General features: G+C 59.3%; 1 protein-coding gene across 4 annotated transcripts; it reads left to right on the top strand.

Moving 5' to 3' along the window:
* Window positions 1-2,930: 2,930 nt before the first annotated feature.
* On the top strand, window positions 2,931-13,303 carry LOC128342477 (gamma-secretase subunit APH-1A-like). Of its 4 annotated transcripts, none has more exons than XM_053289789.1 (7): window positions 3,498-3,625; window positions 5,395-5,565; window positions 6,529-6,602; window positions 11,068-11,190; window positions 11,282-11,409; window positions 12,582-12,705; window positions 12,868-13,303. In XM_053289789.1, exons 1-7 carry the CDS (start codon window positions 3,513-3,515, stop codon window positions 12,903-12,905), a joined length of 771 nt encoding a protein of 256 aa, XP_053145764.1. In that variant the 5' UTR covers window positions 3,498-3,512; the 3' UTR covers window positions 12,906-13,303. The 4 variants fall into 4 exon arrangements, with proteins under 4 accessions (XP_053145767.1, XP_053145764.1, XP_053145766.1 ...); XM_053289790.1 differs by lacking the exon at window positions 3,498-3,625 and adding an exon at window positions 3,954-4,112 and having other exon boundaries at window positions 6,533-6,602; XM_053289791.1 differs by lacking the exon at window positions 11,068-11,190.
* The last annotated feature ends 783 nt before the right edge of the window (window positions 13,304-14,086 follow it).

The following is a 14,086-nucleotide window of genomic DNA, read 5'->3' as shown; positions in this document are numbered from 1 at the left end:
CATTAATGACAGCGAGAGGGCAGGGGGGTGAGCGAGGGGGGTAGTGGGCTCCCGCCCGAGGGTGGGAACAGCCAGGCAGGGGAAGAAGGCCTGGCCTCCCGTGGACAAATGCACGCTGCTGCTGCTGCTGCTGCTGGTACTGGCAGCAGGGCTGGCCCAAAGCTCTTGAGGGCTCCTGCTGCTGCACCTTCCTTCCTGCCGGGCCAGCGAAACAGTTTGGGCCGGACCTGGCCCCTTCGCCTGAAGTGGTGCAGGCCTGAGGAATCCGATTCACGGCTTTGAGGACTCCGGTCAAAAAGCAGGCGTGCTGATCTGGTGGCCGATCAAGAGGGCAGGCTCTGCGTTGGCACTTGGCTGGAATCTGGGTCGGGTTTCCAAAGCACAGCAGCGACCCACCAAGTGAGAAGAAGAGGAGACTCTGGCCCCATCAGATGGGGGCTTCCTGCGCTGCCGGCTTTAGCACGGGAGGCCGTGGTGTAAGATCTGACGGCTTGGCAGGATTGTTTTCAAAACGTAAAAGGAGGAAATAAACGGGTTGTTGCATATTTCATAGCCAAGCTGGGGCTGTTCATAGCACATGCTCTCTCTGCCCTCCTCCTGCCTCATTCTGAACGGGAGGGGGGCGCCCACTCCCTCCCAGCCACGCACTCACCTTTGGGCAGGTAGCAAAGGGTGGCAGCTGGCCCCTCCCCATTGCCCCCACCCCATGGATTTGCACAAGGCCACTCGACTTCTGCCACGCTTGCCTAGCCGCAGCTGGTAACTTTGTGCTAGGACAAGGAGTGTGTGTGTGTGTGTGTTTAAAAGAAAAGGCCAATTGCAGAGGCTGAAAACACAATGCCAGAAAAAGATATATAATCAGACTGGGAGTAACAGCGAAAGCAGATACAAAGGAAATGAAAACATGAGGCGGAAGGAGGTACTTTGTGCAAGAGCGCGCCGGGTGCGGTGGGGGATCTCTGCCTTTTGAAATCAGCCTTAACATATATAGATCAATCGACAGACTGAGATGAATCGTTCTGCCAGCAGGGCCCCTCCACATGACACTGTGGAGAAAACAGAGCAAGTGTGCAAACTGCTCTCAAAACAAAGAAAACCAGCAGGGCCTATTTCCTCATGCACAGGCAAGGCGTGAAACCTGAAAGGTCAAGATCCCATCTGGACAGAGCAGGGCGCTTTCCAGACTAGCCGCTGGAACAGCAGCAAAATGCCTCCATTAGGGCAAGTTGCATTGGGATCGTAAACAGTAGGAGGAGCAGTCTCGAAGCAACTAACAACCTGAAAAAACAGCAACTTTCCCACACTGGATATATGACATCCTTGCTCTGATTCACGCAGTGATTAAATTCGCAACAAGGCATTGGAAATGTGAACTGCACCTTGCTGTCTGCGTAGGGACTGCGATGTCACGACGCAGAAAGTGTGGGAGCACACTTAGGAACATAGGAAGCTGCCATGTACTGAGTCAGACCACTGGTCTAGCTAGCTCAGTATTGTCTTCACAGACTGGCAGCGGCTTCTCCAAGGTTTAAACAGGCAGGCATCTCTCTCAGCCCCATCTTGGAGATGCTGCCAGGGAGGGAACTTGAAACCTTCTGCTCTTCCCAGAGTGGCTCCATCTCCTGCTGAGGGGAATCTCTTACAGTGCTCACACATCAAGTCTCCCATTCATATGCAACCAGGGCAGACCCTGCTTAGCTATGGGGACAAGTCATCCTTGCTCCCACCAGACCAGCTCTCCTCTCCCTTCCGAGATGCATCCTGACCCCGCTGTATGGTCTGGTCTGGAAAGCACCCAGGAGGCACTTTCTGCAAGACAGTGGCAAGACCCAGACTGCCCCAACAGAGGCGCCCTTGCCCCTGGACTTGGGGCCAAAGGCCGGGGTCTCCACAGCCCCTGGGGGCCTCCACATCCTCTTTAGTCTGTCCCGGCTGGTGTGGGTGCCCGGCCTAGCATGATGAGGCTTCATTTTCAGGGGAGGGGAGGCCCTCCAAAGGCCTTTAGCTCCCGGCTTCAAAATGACCTAGGTGCCCCTCTGTGCCCAGAGGCACACCAAGGCCTTATATGTCACTGAAGCAGATTTCAGTTGCCACCATGGTAGGGCGAGGGAGGATATGCAAGACTCCCATTCAGAGGTTTGCGCCCCCGACCAGCGCTGCTGTTTGCTGCCACGGATTTACCGGATCAAGCTCTGGGCGGGGTGGGGGTGGGGTGGGGGTGTCCAAGTGACAGCAGGCTGGGTCTGCGGCATGTTGCATGATGGTGACGAGGAAGCTCCGGTCCGGAGAATCCTGTTTGCAGGGGCTCGGGCAGCGGCGCCTCTCTCCCGGAGGTCTGCGCCCCAGCAGGCACAGGGCCAGCCTGCGGCTTGTTTGCAAAGGGGGTGCAGAAGGGCCCCTCCCTTCCTCCGCTGCTGCCTGGAATCTGGGTGCATTTTTCCCACTGCAGCAGCAGCAGCAGCAGCAGCAGCAGGCCCCAAAGCATCGCATGTGGCACCGTCCTGAGCGCCCCTTCCTTCCTCTTCAGGATTGGGCGCATCTGCTTGCCCCGCGCCTGCGCCTCAGATCCGACTCTGGGATAGCTGCACGGCCGACCGTTTTCGAGAGGCAGGAGCAGCAGCCCGTTCTGACGTGGGCACGCACGCAGGGCCAACACGGGGCGAGGCTGTGGCGGGTAGTAGGGATGTGCACAGAAGCGCGGCGGGGTGGCTCGAAGGCGGCGGCGGCGGGGGGGGATCTCCCCTGAAGAGCGGGGAGGGTGCGCTTGCTCCTCCCGCTGCTCCCCCGCCGGCGCCCGTGCTGCCCGATGCCCACCATGGGGAGTCAGCGTGCCTCCCTGCCACCCCGTTGCCCTCCTCCTCTGTGGGATATGGCCGGAAGTCGCCTCCCGGTTCGGAGGGCCATAAGGCCCCCCCCCCCCCCCCCCGCTGGGTGCTTTCCTTCTGGCCCGCACAGCACCGCGCTCCGCCCTCTCGGGGGTCCGAGTTGCCTCTGGGTGGGTCGCCAAGCGGCTGCCGCCACGGCCTCTCCCTCTGGCCTGGGGGCAAGTCACTGGGGCCAGCGGGCGAGCGAGCGAGCGGGCGGGCCAACCAGAGGGAGGGGGCGGACCGGCTGGTCGGAGCGAGCGAGGCGCGGGGAAGGGGGGGGTCTCGCCCCACCCACCGGACTTAAACAAAGGCCCGGGAGGGGAGGCCGGTCCGGCGAGGGGCTGGCAAGGACCCCTCAGTCGCGCGCACGTCCCACCGCCGAGGGAGTCGCACGCACGACCCACCCAGGACAGGCCGCCGCCCGGGCGGAGGAGGAGGAGGAGGAGGAGGAGCCGCCGCCTCGACACCGCCCGCCCCGCCCCGCCCCGGAGCGCGGCCCGCGTCGTCGGCTCAGCCCAGGGATGTGATGTCAGGAGCGGCGGAAGGAAGGAAGAAGGAAGGCAGGAGGGACGGCGGGAGGCCCCCCCCCCCAGTCCCCGCAGCGGCCCCCCCTCCTCCTCCTCCTCCCCCCCGCCGGGGGCCGCCATGACGCTGCCGGTCTTCTTCGGCTGCGCCTGCATCGCCTTCGGGCCGGCGCTCTCGCTCTTCCTCCTGACGGTGGTGGCGGAGCCGCTGCGCATCATCATCCTCATCGCCGGGTGGGTCGCCCCGCCGCCTCCGCCTCCCCCCGCTCGGGGCCCCGCTGGCTGGAGGGCGGGCCGGGCCGGGCCGGGGCGGGGCCGGGGCCGCTCTGGGCGAGGAGGGGGCGCGTGTCCCTCGCCGGCCCCACCGGAGCTGCGGCTGCGCTGCTCCCCGCCCGGCTCCGGGGAGGAGGGCCGGGGGAGGGGGGGCTGGGGGCGGGCCTGCCGGGGTGGGGGGCCAGACCGCGCGCGCGCCCCCCCCCGCCGCCCCCGCCGCCCCCCGCCCCCCCCGCCACCACGACGAGCAGGGTTGGGGCTGAGCCCGGAGGGCGGCGCGGGAGGCTCCGGGGTGCCGGTCCAGAGGGGAGCCCAGGCCGGGTCTCTGCCCTCGCCGCAGCAGCAGCCCCCCCCCCGCCGCCCCCCCCGCCGGCAATTCGTAATTCCAGTGGAAATGCCCCGTTTGGTTTGTGAGCTGGAACCACCCCCAGCCCCAGCCCCACCCGAGGTGAGCGCGAGAGAGGGGGAGGTGCGGGCGCCGGTGCTTTATTGTTTCTCGTCAAACTTATAAACCGCCTTTCATTGAAAACAGTCCCGGGCCGGCAGCCACAGACTCTCCCTAAAACCCCCGAAGAAGGTGGGAGAAGCAAGGCTGGCCATTGTCACGAACCGAACTCCCTGGGAAGTGCCCGCCCAGCCCCCCCCCTTTCCCACGCCCTTTTCTAGCTCTCTTGACTGTTACTGAGATTTGCAAGTGAAATTTCAAAGCAGGAAAAAGGAAAGTTAAAAATAACAAGTTCCCGGCAACTGAGGGAGAAAGTTACCCAGTGCTTTCTGAGGGCTTGGCTGGGCTCCCACCTTTCCTGGCAGAGGGAGTGCCAGTTTCTGCACAAACTACACCCCCTTTTCGCAAAAGAGGGAACCCCAACACGGCGTGCTCCCTCTAATGAAAATGGGGCTTCCTGGCTGCTTCCAGCCCCATTCAGAAAACTCTGCCTCTCTCCAGGTGCTGCTGATTAGATTGATTAGGTAACTCAGTCCTAGCGGAGAGGTTATTGACTAGGAGATGCAAAGGCCACAAGTTTCCCAGGAGGATGGAAGAAAGGGGGCCTTGCTTGGGGCAGCTCTGGACCCCCCTGGGGGTTGGGCAGAGGCACCTGGTGGACTCCTACAGGCTTGTCAGAGACCAGGGCCTGGGGCTGGATGATCTGTGGGTCGGAGCAGGATGGCGGCGTGGGGAAGGCCAGCCTGCTCTGAGCAGCTCTGAGATCGAGAGGGGTCTTTGCGCACAACGCCTCCAATGTCGTGGTAATAGCTGAAGGACGGAGTCAGAGGACTGGGGAAGGGGTCCGTCTGAGCCAGGGGCATAGCAAGGTTGGAGTGGGCCCAGAGACAAGACTTTAAAATGGGCCCCCCTCGACTGGGGGAGTCAGTCATGTGCCTTGCCTCTGGGCCCCTCCCCCCAAGGCAGTGGGCCCCCAGACAACTGTCTCCCCTTGCCCCATGATAGTTACGCCCCTGGTCTGAGCTGGCTCCATTATTCTGCCTTCCTGCAGTGCCAGCTTTATGCAGCCAATCAGAATTGCTTGCAAGGGAGGGGAGGGGAGGGGAGGGGAGGGGAGGGAGGCCCCCCGCTGTGCCCCAGGGAGCTACTGTGGCACTTAGTGGGGGGACCTGCTGAGGGTCCGTGTGCCTGGCCACTGCGCTAGGAGAAGCTCATCTGGGGCCCATAGAGGCGGGGGAGGCTCCTGCCTGACCGCCCCCTCTCGCTTTCCCTCCCCGACCCCCAGGGCTTTCTTCTGGCTGGTCTCCCTGCTGCTCTCCTCGCTGGTCTGGTTCATTGCGGTGAAGGCCAGCGACCCGAGCGACGAGGCCCTGCAGAAAGGGCTGCTCATCTCGGGGGTCATCTTCTCGGTGCTGCTGCAGGAGGCCTTTCGCTTCCTCTACTACAAGTTGCTCAGGTGTGTGGGGAGAGGGTGGGCCTCGGGGCAGCACACGGCACAAGGGGGCCCAGGGGGTGCCGCGGTGCTGCAGCCGCCAGCCCCAGGCTCATCACGGGGCTACAGGATCATGCTTGAGCGACCCATAGCCAGCCAGTCCCCAAAACATGGGCCAAGGGAAAAGGTGCCGCCCATGGATCAGGGTGTTGTTTTCCTGAACGGTCTGTAAAAACTGCAGAGGGCAAGCACCCTGTTGGGAGAGGCATTCTCCCCTGCTCGTTCAGCAGATGGCAAGAGCCGCCTCAGGAGAGGCATTCCTCCTCCTCTCCCCCGTCACCCATCCGCACAGGAAGGCCTGCCTCTTCTAAGGTGGTGATATCTGCAGGTGGCTTAGCTGACAGCAAAGGATGTACCACACTCTTGATTAATCAGTCAACGGAGAAGCCTTAATTGGATGGCGGTTCCACTAATAACCCAGACCCTGAGCCCTTGGCCGTGTCTCCTGCGAAGGGTGTCAGTTCTGGAGCCGGGGGGGGGGGGGTGGGGTGCACGAGACAGCCTCATCTGGCTGGGAACAAGGATGGTCTGGATTGCCCCAGGACCTTGGCGGGGGGGGGGAGCAGGAGGCCCAGCCGCAAGCCAGGGGTGGGGGCCACAAGAGGCCTGTAGCAGTGGGGCCCTCAGGGGCCATCTGGTTCCATGGGGAGCCTGTGTCCCTGGGGGCACTGGCCCAGAAGTGGTGAGCACAGCAGCAGCAGCCGCCCCCCCCCCATTTGAGAGCTATCCTCATCTGGGCTGGAGCAGCCGGCAGTTGGGTTCGGGGAGCAAGGCCAGTTGTGCTGGGTTTGGGGGCTGGCGGAGTCTTGTTCCCAAGCCTTTCTCTCCTGCTGCGGCCCCAGGGGCTGGGGTGGGGGGCAGGCTGCACGGCGCTTGGCTTCACCGCTGTTGGCTCTGTTTTGTTGTGTGTTCCCCCTCCTTGCCCAGGAAGGCGATTGAGGGGCTGGTGGCCCTGAGTGAGGACGGGTGCTCCCCCATCTCCATCCAGCAGATGGCCTACGGTGCGTTTCCGGGGAGAGGGAGGGGTCCTCTGAGGAGAGGGCTGCTTCTTTCGGGGGGGGTGCCTCTCCCGAGGAGGCTGTGGGGCTGGCGGGGGTGCCTTGCGAGGCCCTCTGAGCCCAGGACTCCTCCTTGGCTGCTGGAGAGAGGGCGGGAGGGAGGGGCGGGGGGGGCGGCGGCAACAGAGTCTCTCTGCCAAGGTGGGGTTTGTCCAGAGCAACTCGGCTTTCAGGTCATGGTTGGGTGCAGGGGGGGGGGCGGTGTTGGCAGTGCCCGCCCTTATTGCCCAGACAGGCAAAAGTGAGAAAGTACTTCCGTTTGCTGGTCCTAGATTTCCTGGCAATCAATTTCATGGGATGACCCCTGGCTCTAGTGTGATGGGAGAAGGAGAAGGATTTCTCTCAGTCCACTTTCTCCACACCATGCGTGATTTTATAGACCTCTCTCATGTCTCCCCGCAGTCGTCTTTTTTCTAAACTAAAAAGCCCCAGGTGTTGTAGCCTTGCCTCATAAGGAAGGTGCTCCAGGCCCCTGATCATCTTGGTTGCCCTCTTCTGCACCTTCTCCATTTGTACAATGTCCCTCTTTAGTTGTGACCAGAATTGTATGGTGTGGCCGCACCATAGTTTTGTATAAGGGCATTATAAGTATAAGTCCAGTCATTTTAGGTTAATTTTTTAGCTAATGGGGAAATCCCAACATTTAAAAAAACCTTCCAGATGTCGAGGAAAAGAAAAGGAAAGATTGAGGAAAGATTGTGCCGTCAAGTCGGTGTCTACTCCTGGCGCCCAGAGAGCCCTGTGTGGTTTTCTTTGGTAGAAGACAGGAGGGGTTGACCATGGCCATCTCCTCCCGCGCAGTCTGAGATGAGGCCTTTCAGCACCTTCCTATATTGCTGATGCCTGATATGGGTGCTTCTCATACTAGTGGGGATTCAAGCTGGCAGCCTCTTACTCCCTAGGCAAGTTCCATCCCTGCTGCGCCATCAAGGACACTGTTATAAATAGCAGACTAAAAGGCCCGATCGACAAGACTTGAGTTATGGCTGCCATATTGGAAAAATGGCTGCCAAAAATAGTTCTTTTCATATATCTCACAAACTGTTGTTCTGAAGGGAAAATGCTAAATACAAAAATGGCAGAGCATAAAATTCTCTATTAAAATGTGGTGTTCAATGTAGATTCAAGCCAACAGTTTTACCATCAAGTGAAGGGTTCCATGGAACGCTGCTTTGTGGCGACTGTGCCATCCCTGTTTTTTGTCTGTATCTCACTCATATAAACTTTTCCTGCAAAACCAAACTTAAATTTAGTTAAGGAGCATGACACTGACATTTAAACGAGGGGGGTTTCCGCTTCTTTTTTGCTGCGGGATTTAAGGAATGCATGGAGGACAGAGTGTATGCAGTTTGTGAACCAACCCTAACCCTCCTACACACTCATTTCCACAGCACCCAAGAAGTAGAGTCCTGGTGTGTGTGTGTGTGTTTTGAAAAGTGGTATCCCCAATAGGCCTAATCCACAAGCTGCAATTTAGAAAAATCTTATTTTCTGCACAGCTTGGTTTGTACTGGGAGCATCCAGTTCATAACTTTGCTCAAGGACATCACCTTCCTCTGAAGCAGAATGTTGGAAGTCAGTGGCAATGTTGGACTTTCCTTCTTAATTTTAAGTTTCAAATCGTGTGTGTGTGTGTGTGTGTGTGTGTCTGCGTTAAGCCTAAGGCATGATTGTCCGTAGCGCTGGCCACAAATTGTGGAACATTTCAATCCACTTTTTCTTTAGTCCAAGCTCAAGTCATAACAATCAGGACTTCTAGTATGTTACTTGCAACAATGTCCTTGGCATCTGTGCCATTCAGAACTTTGGGATCTGCTCCCCCCGCCCACCCCCACCCCAATTGACCTAAAATGCCTGGACTATAAACCTGCTTTCCTGTAATTCCAAGCCGTGGGTCCCGGTCCTGCCCTCCGGAGAGAATGAGTCTGCTCCTCCCCCTCCTCCTCGATGACAGCCCTTCATATCTTTATTTATTTATTTATTTATTTATTATTAAAACTTTTATACCGCCCTTCCAAAAGGCTCAGGGCGGTTTACATTAAAACACCATTAAAATCAATTAATAATTAAACAAAAATTATAAAACATAAAACAATGATTAACAATTAAAATCATCATAAAACAACAATTAAATAATCAAAACAATTTAAAAACAGGTTTTAAAAAGCTGAGAAAGCCTGGCTGGAGAGATGTGTTTTCAGGTGTTTTCTGAAAATTGCCAGAGATGGGGGGCAGGATCGTATCTCAGCAGGGAGCGCATTCCACAATCTCGGGGCAGCAGCCGAAAAGGCCCGTCTCTGTGTAGCCACCAAACAAGTTGGTGGCAACTGGAGACGGACCTCCTCAAGTGACCTCAGCGGCCGGTGGGGCTCATAGCGAAGAAGCCGCTCTCCTAGATACCCGGGGCCTAAGCCGTTTAGGGCTTTATAAGTTTCGACTAGCACTTTGTATTTTGCCCGGAAACCTATTGGCAGCCAGTGTAGCTCCATCAACAAGGGTGATTGGTGATTCTGAGCCTTTGCCTCCCTGACGCCACCCCTGCAGGCTTGGGTCACCCTCTTGGGCTCGTCCTGGGCTGTCAGCCGCTCCTCCCGCTTCCATTTTGCTTCTCAACTGTTCTCTGGGCATCCTCCCTGCTTTCTTGAGATGGCTCCCATTTCTCCTCCTCGTGGGCATTGTTTGCATTAGTGCCTTCAGTATGCTGCTTTTCGGAGTCTCCCATCCCTCTTCAATTCTGTTTTGTTTTTATTATTTATTTAACATATTTGTATACCACCCAAAACTTGTGTCTCTGGGCAGTAAAACAAAATAAATTACAACAGAATAAAAAGGTTAAAACATTACAACAATTTAAAATAATGTTGAAAACTATTAAAACAGTGTTTAATTAAAAGCCTGGGTGAGCAGATGTATCTTTAAGGACTTTTAAAAAGTTGTCAGAGATGGGGAGGCTCTTATTTCAGCCGGGAGCACATTCCAGAGCCGGGGGTGGGGGGGGCAGCAGCGGAGAAGGTCCGTCCCTGATTAGGCACCAGACAAGCTGGTGGCAACTGCAGATGAACCTCTCCTGATGATCTCATTGGGCGGTGGGGTTCATGGAGAAGAAGATTTTAGGATTTCTGGTGCTGGAATCCTGCCTAGCATTTATCTGAGCTTTTTTGTGGTTGGGGTGCATGTCTGAGTTCCTGCAGTTTCCCCTCCCCTTGATACCGTGAATTCCAAGATGGCCGCTCCCCCCACTTTCACTTCATCATCCCATCCTCCCCCTTGGTGAAGGGACCAAGTCGAGGGCAGCCAATCCCTTGCCTCCCCCCACCTCCCTCCGCCCTTCTGAACGCTGAAGTGGTCAGCAGAGGCGGCCAAGGCTGGATCGGGCCTCCTGCTCTCAGCAGAGTTAAGACTCCGGCCCCCCGCCGTTAGGATCAAGGCCTGCCTCTCTCAGAGTCTGGTCATCTTTCCAAGGAAAGCCTTGCCCTGGTCTTCTGCTTGGCCAGCTGTCTGTAGGAAACTCCCCTGGTGGTACTGCCTTTATTTCTCTCTCTCTCTCTGGCTCTTGTTTTTGCCCAGACGCCTTTCTCTGGGCTTCCATGCGCTGATGTGTGGATTTCTGTACAGAGCAGGCGGATACATCCTGACCGCATGCCTTTGTGTGCAGACATGGAGACGACAGGAGTCGCCGCCTTCCGGCTTCCTTACTGGACCGACTTGCCCGTTTCTGAAGGCTCCTCCTCCCTCGTTTTGCTTCCACCTTGGGCACCACGAGCTGGCTTCTCCCTTGCACTCAGTTTTGCTCTTGCTGCTGGGCTGGGCTCCCTCCCCTCCGCCCAGTCAAGGCCGGCTTAAAGCCCCCCTGAGCAGGCTTCTGCAGCTGCTGCCCAGCCCGGCCTTCCCACTCCTCATCGTGAGGTGCCCCCATCGAGCTCCAGAACTCTTTCGTGCAGGTAGCATCGGCCGTGGTCCGAGGAGCCAGACCTCTCCTCGCAACGCCCCCTCCCTCGTGGCCGGCTGTTCACTCTAACCCTAACCCTTGAGCCTCCACGGCGGGCAGGAGCTCCTGAAACTGATTGCCAAGGAATTTAGGGCCAACCCAAGGAAGTACTTTTTCACACCATGTATAATGAGCCAGTGGAATTCTCTGCCACGAGATGTGGCAACAGCCAGGATGGCTTTGAAGAAGGGCTTAGATAATTCACAAAGGACAGGTCTGTCAAGGGCTAGTGGTCAGAGGGCTATGGGCGCCTCCAGCCTCAGAGGCAAGCCGAGCAAGAGCAGGAGAGAGAGGGGCCTACCCTCCCCTCTTGCTTGTGGGCTCCCCAGAGGCATCTGGTGGGCCCCTGTGTGAAGCTGGATGGGCCTCCTTGGGCAGTTCTTGGGGTGAGTCTCACGGCTGGGCTTCCTGTCCCGACAGTGGCTGGCCTGGGGTTTGGGCTGATGAGTGGGGCCTTCTCCATGATCAACCTGCTGGCGGATGCTGTGGGGCCAGGCACGGTGGGCATCCATGGGGACTCTCCGCTCTATTTCCTGACTTCAGGTAAGGCTGCTGCCTTCCCCCAGCCTTGTGGGTCACCGCACGGCTGCCCCCCACCCCACCCCACCACTAACCAGGTGTGTTTCCCACGCAGCCTTCATGACGCTGGTGCTGATCTTCCTCCACACCTTCTGGGGCGTCGTCTTCTTCCACGGCTGTGAGACCCGGCACTGGTGGGAGGTGGCCGTGGTCGTGCTCACGCACCTCATCATCTCTGGCCTAGTGAGTGGCAGCAGCCAGGCTGGGGCGGGGCATGTGTGGGGCTCAGGCTGGGGGGGGGTGTTTGGTTTCCTCCCCAGCAGCGGCACAGCTGTGCTGTGGGGCTGCCGTTGGTCACAGTGAGACACGTGGAGAGCTGGTCTGGCGGGAGCAAGCAGGACTTGGCCCCTTCTCTAAGCAGGGTCCGCCCTGGTTGCAGACGAAAGGGAGACCAGAAGTCTGAGCAGCACCGTCAGAGATTCCCCCCTCAGGGGATGATGGAGCCGCTCTGGGAAGAGCATCAGGTGGTTCCTAGTTCCCTCCCAGAGAGGGCTGAGAGAGAGACTCCTGCCTGCAACCCTGGAGGAGCCGCTGCCACTCTGTGTAGACAAGACTGAGCCAGATGGACCAAGGGTCGGACTCAGTATATGGCAGCCTCCTATGTGGGGCGAATGGCCTGTCCAGAGAAGGCAAATCAAGTGGATATGGGGAGGTGCCCCCCTCTGCCCTCCACCTCAGACTAATAGGGGCCTGGATGTGCTTTGGGGGCCACACTTGTGTTTCTTCTCCCCCCCCACCCAAGATCAGAGCACTGTGGACGGGCACTCCACCTGGGGCCTCCCCACTGCCTAGCCCCATATGCTGCCATATACCCCCTGCGACGGGAGAGCAGCTGGGACGCAAGGAAAGAGGTTGAGATGGGTGCAGGGATTGGAAACGCCACGGCATCCGCCCCTCTTGCCTGCCCCACTCCTGCGGGGAAGTGTTGAAGAAGCCACACACCACTCCCGTGGCCCTGCTTGCCCACCAGATACAACTTGCCATGTCTCCAGCTGGCCTGCAGGGAAACTGGGAGCAGCTGCCGGACCCCCAGTTCCGGGCCCTCCAGGGCGGAGAGGAGGCCATCAGTCAGGCCGCTCGCTCATGTCGGTAGATGCAAGGAGGGTGGTGTGGGGCAGTCTCCCAGGGCTGCAGCAGAGGGGCAAGGAAGCGGAGGCATTGGCTCAAGGGCCAACCTTACTACCGGGGGCGGGGGGGCGGGGGCAAAGGCCTCCTCTATACCTCCTGTCCCAATGGGCCAGCGACGGCCCCAGAGTTCGGGGCTGCTGCTGCGGAGGAGGAGGAGGTGGGGGAAGCGCCCCCCCCGCCCCGCATCCTGGCCGGCTTCTCACTCCTGGCACATCCGCTTCCTGCAGACCTTCTGGAACCCTCTCTACCTGGGCAGCCTGCTCCCCGCCTACCTGCTGATGGCAGCTGCCGCTGTCTGGGCCTACGTGGTCTCGGGGGGCTCCAAGCAGAACCTGAGCCGCTTCCTGCTCTGTGAGTAGCGTGAGCAGTGCTGCTGGCCCCAGAGGCCGAGGGCTGGCCGCCCCCCCCCCCCAATCGAAGGGAGAAGGGCTTTGGGGCTGGACCGCCACCCCCCTCCCCGGCGGCGCTGCCTTCCGCCTGACTTGGCCTCCTGCTTGTCCTTCTCTCCCACAGGCCTGCGGAGCGGGACCAGACCCCAGCCAGCATCCTGAGCTCCCTGCATGCCCTCGGCCGAGGCTGGGTCTTGGAGCCCCTAGCTGGGGGGCCCGGAAGCAGCTGGACCTTGGGAGTGGGGAGGGGGTGCCTGGATGCCCCTCTGCACTGCCCCTGGCCCCCCAACCCCTCCCCTGCTCGATCCTGTTCTTCCCAAGCAAAGACCTTGGCTCCCTCCAGCCCAGGTGGGGTGGGGTGTCTGTGTCTCTTGGCCTCCAACTCTGGGCTGGTGCTCAGAGCCTGTGGTGCTTCTGCTGAAGGCCAGACAGGAGGAGCTGGCCTCGTGACCAAAGTGGCGGGCGCTGCTGGCCTCATGCTGCCTGCCCGAGTGCCGCCATGTCACCCGAGGAAGTAGTGAAGACTTGACTCTGTACCAATAAAGAGAGACCAGACTGGAGGTACCTTGTATGTGAATCTGTGCATAGCCAACGTCTGCAGAAGCAAGAGCCACAAGGGGAGGGCGGTGGGGCACAGGGGCCCCCAGAGGCGCCTGCCTGCCTGCCTGCCTGCCTGCCTGCCTCCTCCTCCTCCTCCGTGGGGCCCGGCTTTCCCTCGGCAGTGGCAGCAGCAGGAGGCTCCCCTACATCTGGGGGGAGAAGATGCAGTTTGGTTCCGATGAGCACATCCTTACGCTTTGTGTGTGTGTGTGGGGGGGGGGGAGGTCGCAGAAAGGTGGGTTTGCGGGTGCGGAGGGAGAAGGGCCCTCCCAGAGGAGTTGTGGCCACCAGTGGATCCTAGAACAAATCAATCCGGAATTTTCACTCCAGGCTCAAAGGACCAGGCTCCAGCTCTCCGACTTTGACACAAGATGCGAAGAAGACCCAGCTCCCCTGAGAAGCCCATCATGCTGGGGGAAGCGGAAGGGAAGAGGGGAAGAGGACGGCCAGCAGCAAGCCGGGTGGATCCTGGACTCGCTCATAACAGCCATGAAGGCCCCACTGAGGGACCTGAAAGGCCAAGCTGAAGACAGAGGGAGGAAGGGCAAGTCGGTCCCTGAGGGGAGCAGGAGCCTTTCGGGCAGCTGGGAGGAAGAGGATCCATGTCTCCACCAGCTGGATCTCCCCACCCCTGTGCCTGGTGCCTCACAGGGCCGCTTGCAAGCAGAGCCAGGGGGCAGGACGGGCTCTCGGATGAGACACTGAGGGGGGCCCCATTGCTCAGGCAAGAGGCAGCCGGGCCG

The sequence above is a fragment of the Hemicordylus capensis genome, chromosome 2 (genome assembly GCF_027244095.1).
Source record: "Hemicordylus capensis ecotype Gifberg chromosome 2, rHemCap1.1.pri, whole genome shotgun sequence".
NCBI lineage: Eukaryota > Metazoa > Chordata > Lepidosauria > Squamata > Cordylidae > Hemicordylus > Hemicordylus capensis.
This window is presented reverse-complemented; position numbering and strand designations above follow the sequence as displayed.

Excerpts from the sequence above, each read along its gene's own strand:
- LOC128342477 (XM_053289789.1), top strand. The coding sequence starts at position 3,513 with ATGACGCTGCCGGTCTTCTTCGGCTGCGCCTGCATCGCCTTCGGGCCG. Across the intron at positions 11,410-12,581 it reads ACCTCATCATCTCTGGCCTA|ACCTTCTGGAACCCTCTCTA; the intron begins GTGAGTGGCAGC and ends CGCTTCCTGCAG. Across the intron at positions 12,706-12,867 it reads CCTGAGCCGCTTCCTGCTCT|GCCTGCGGAGCGGGACCAGA; the intron begins GTGAGTAGCGTG and ends TCTCTCCCACAG.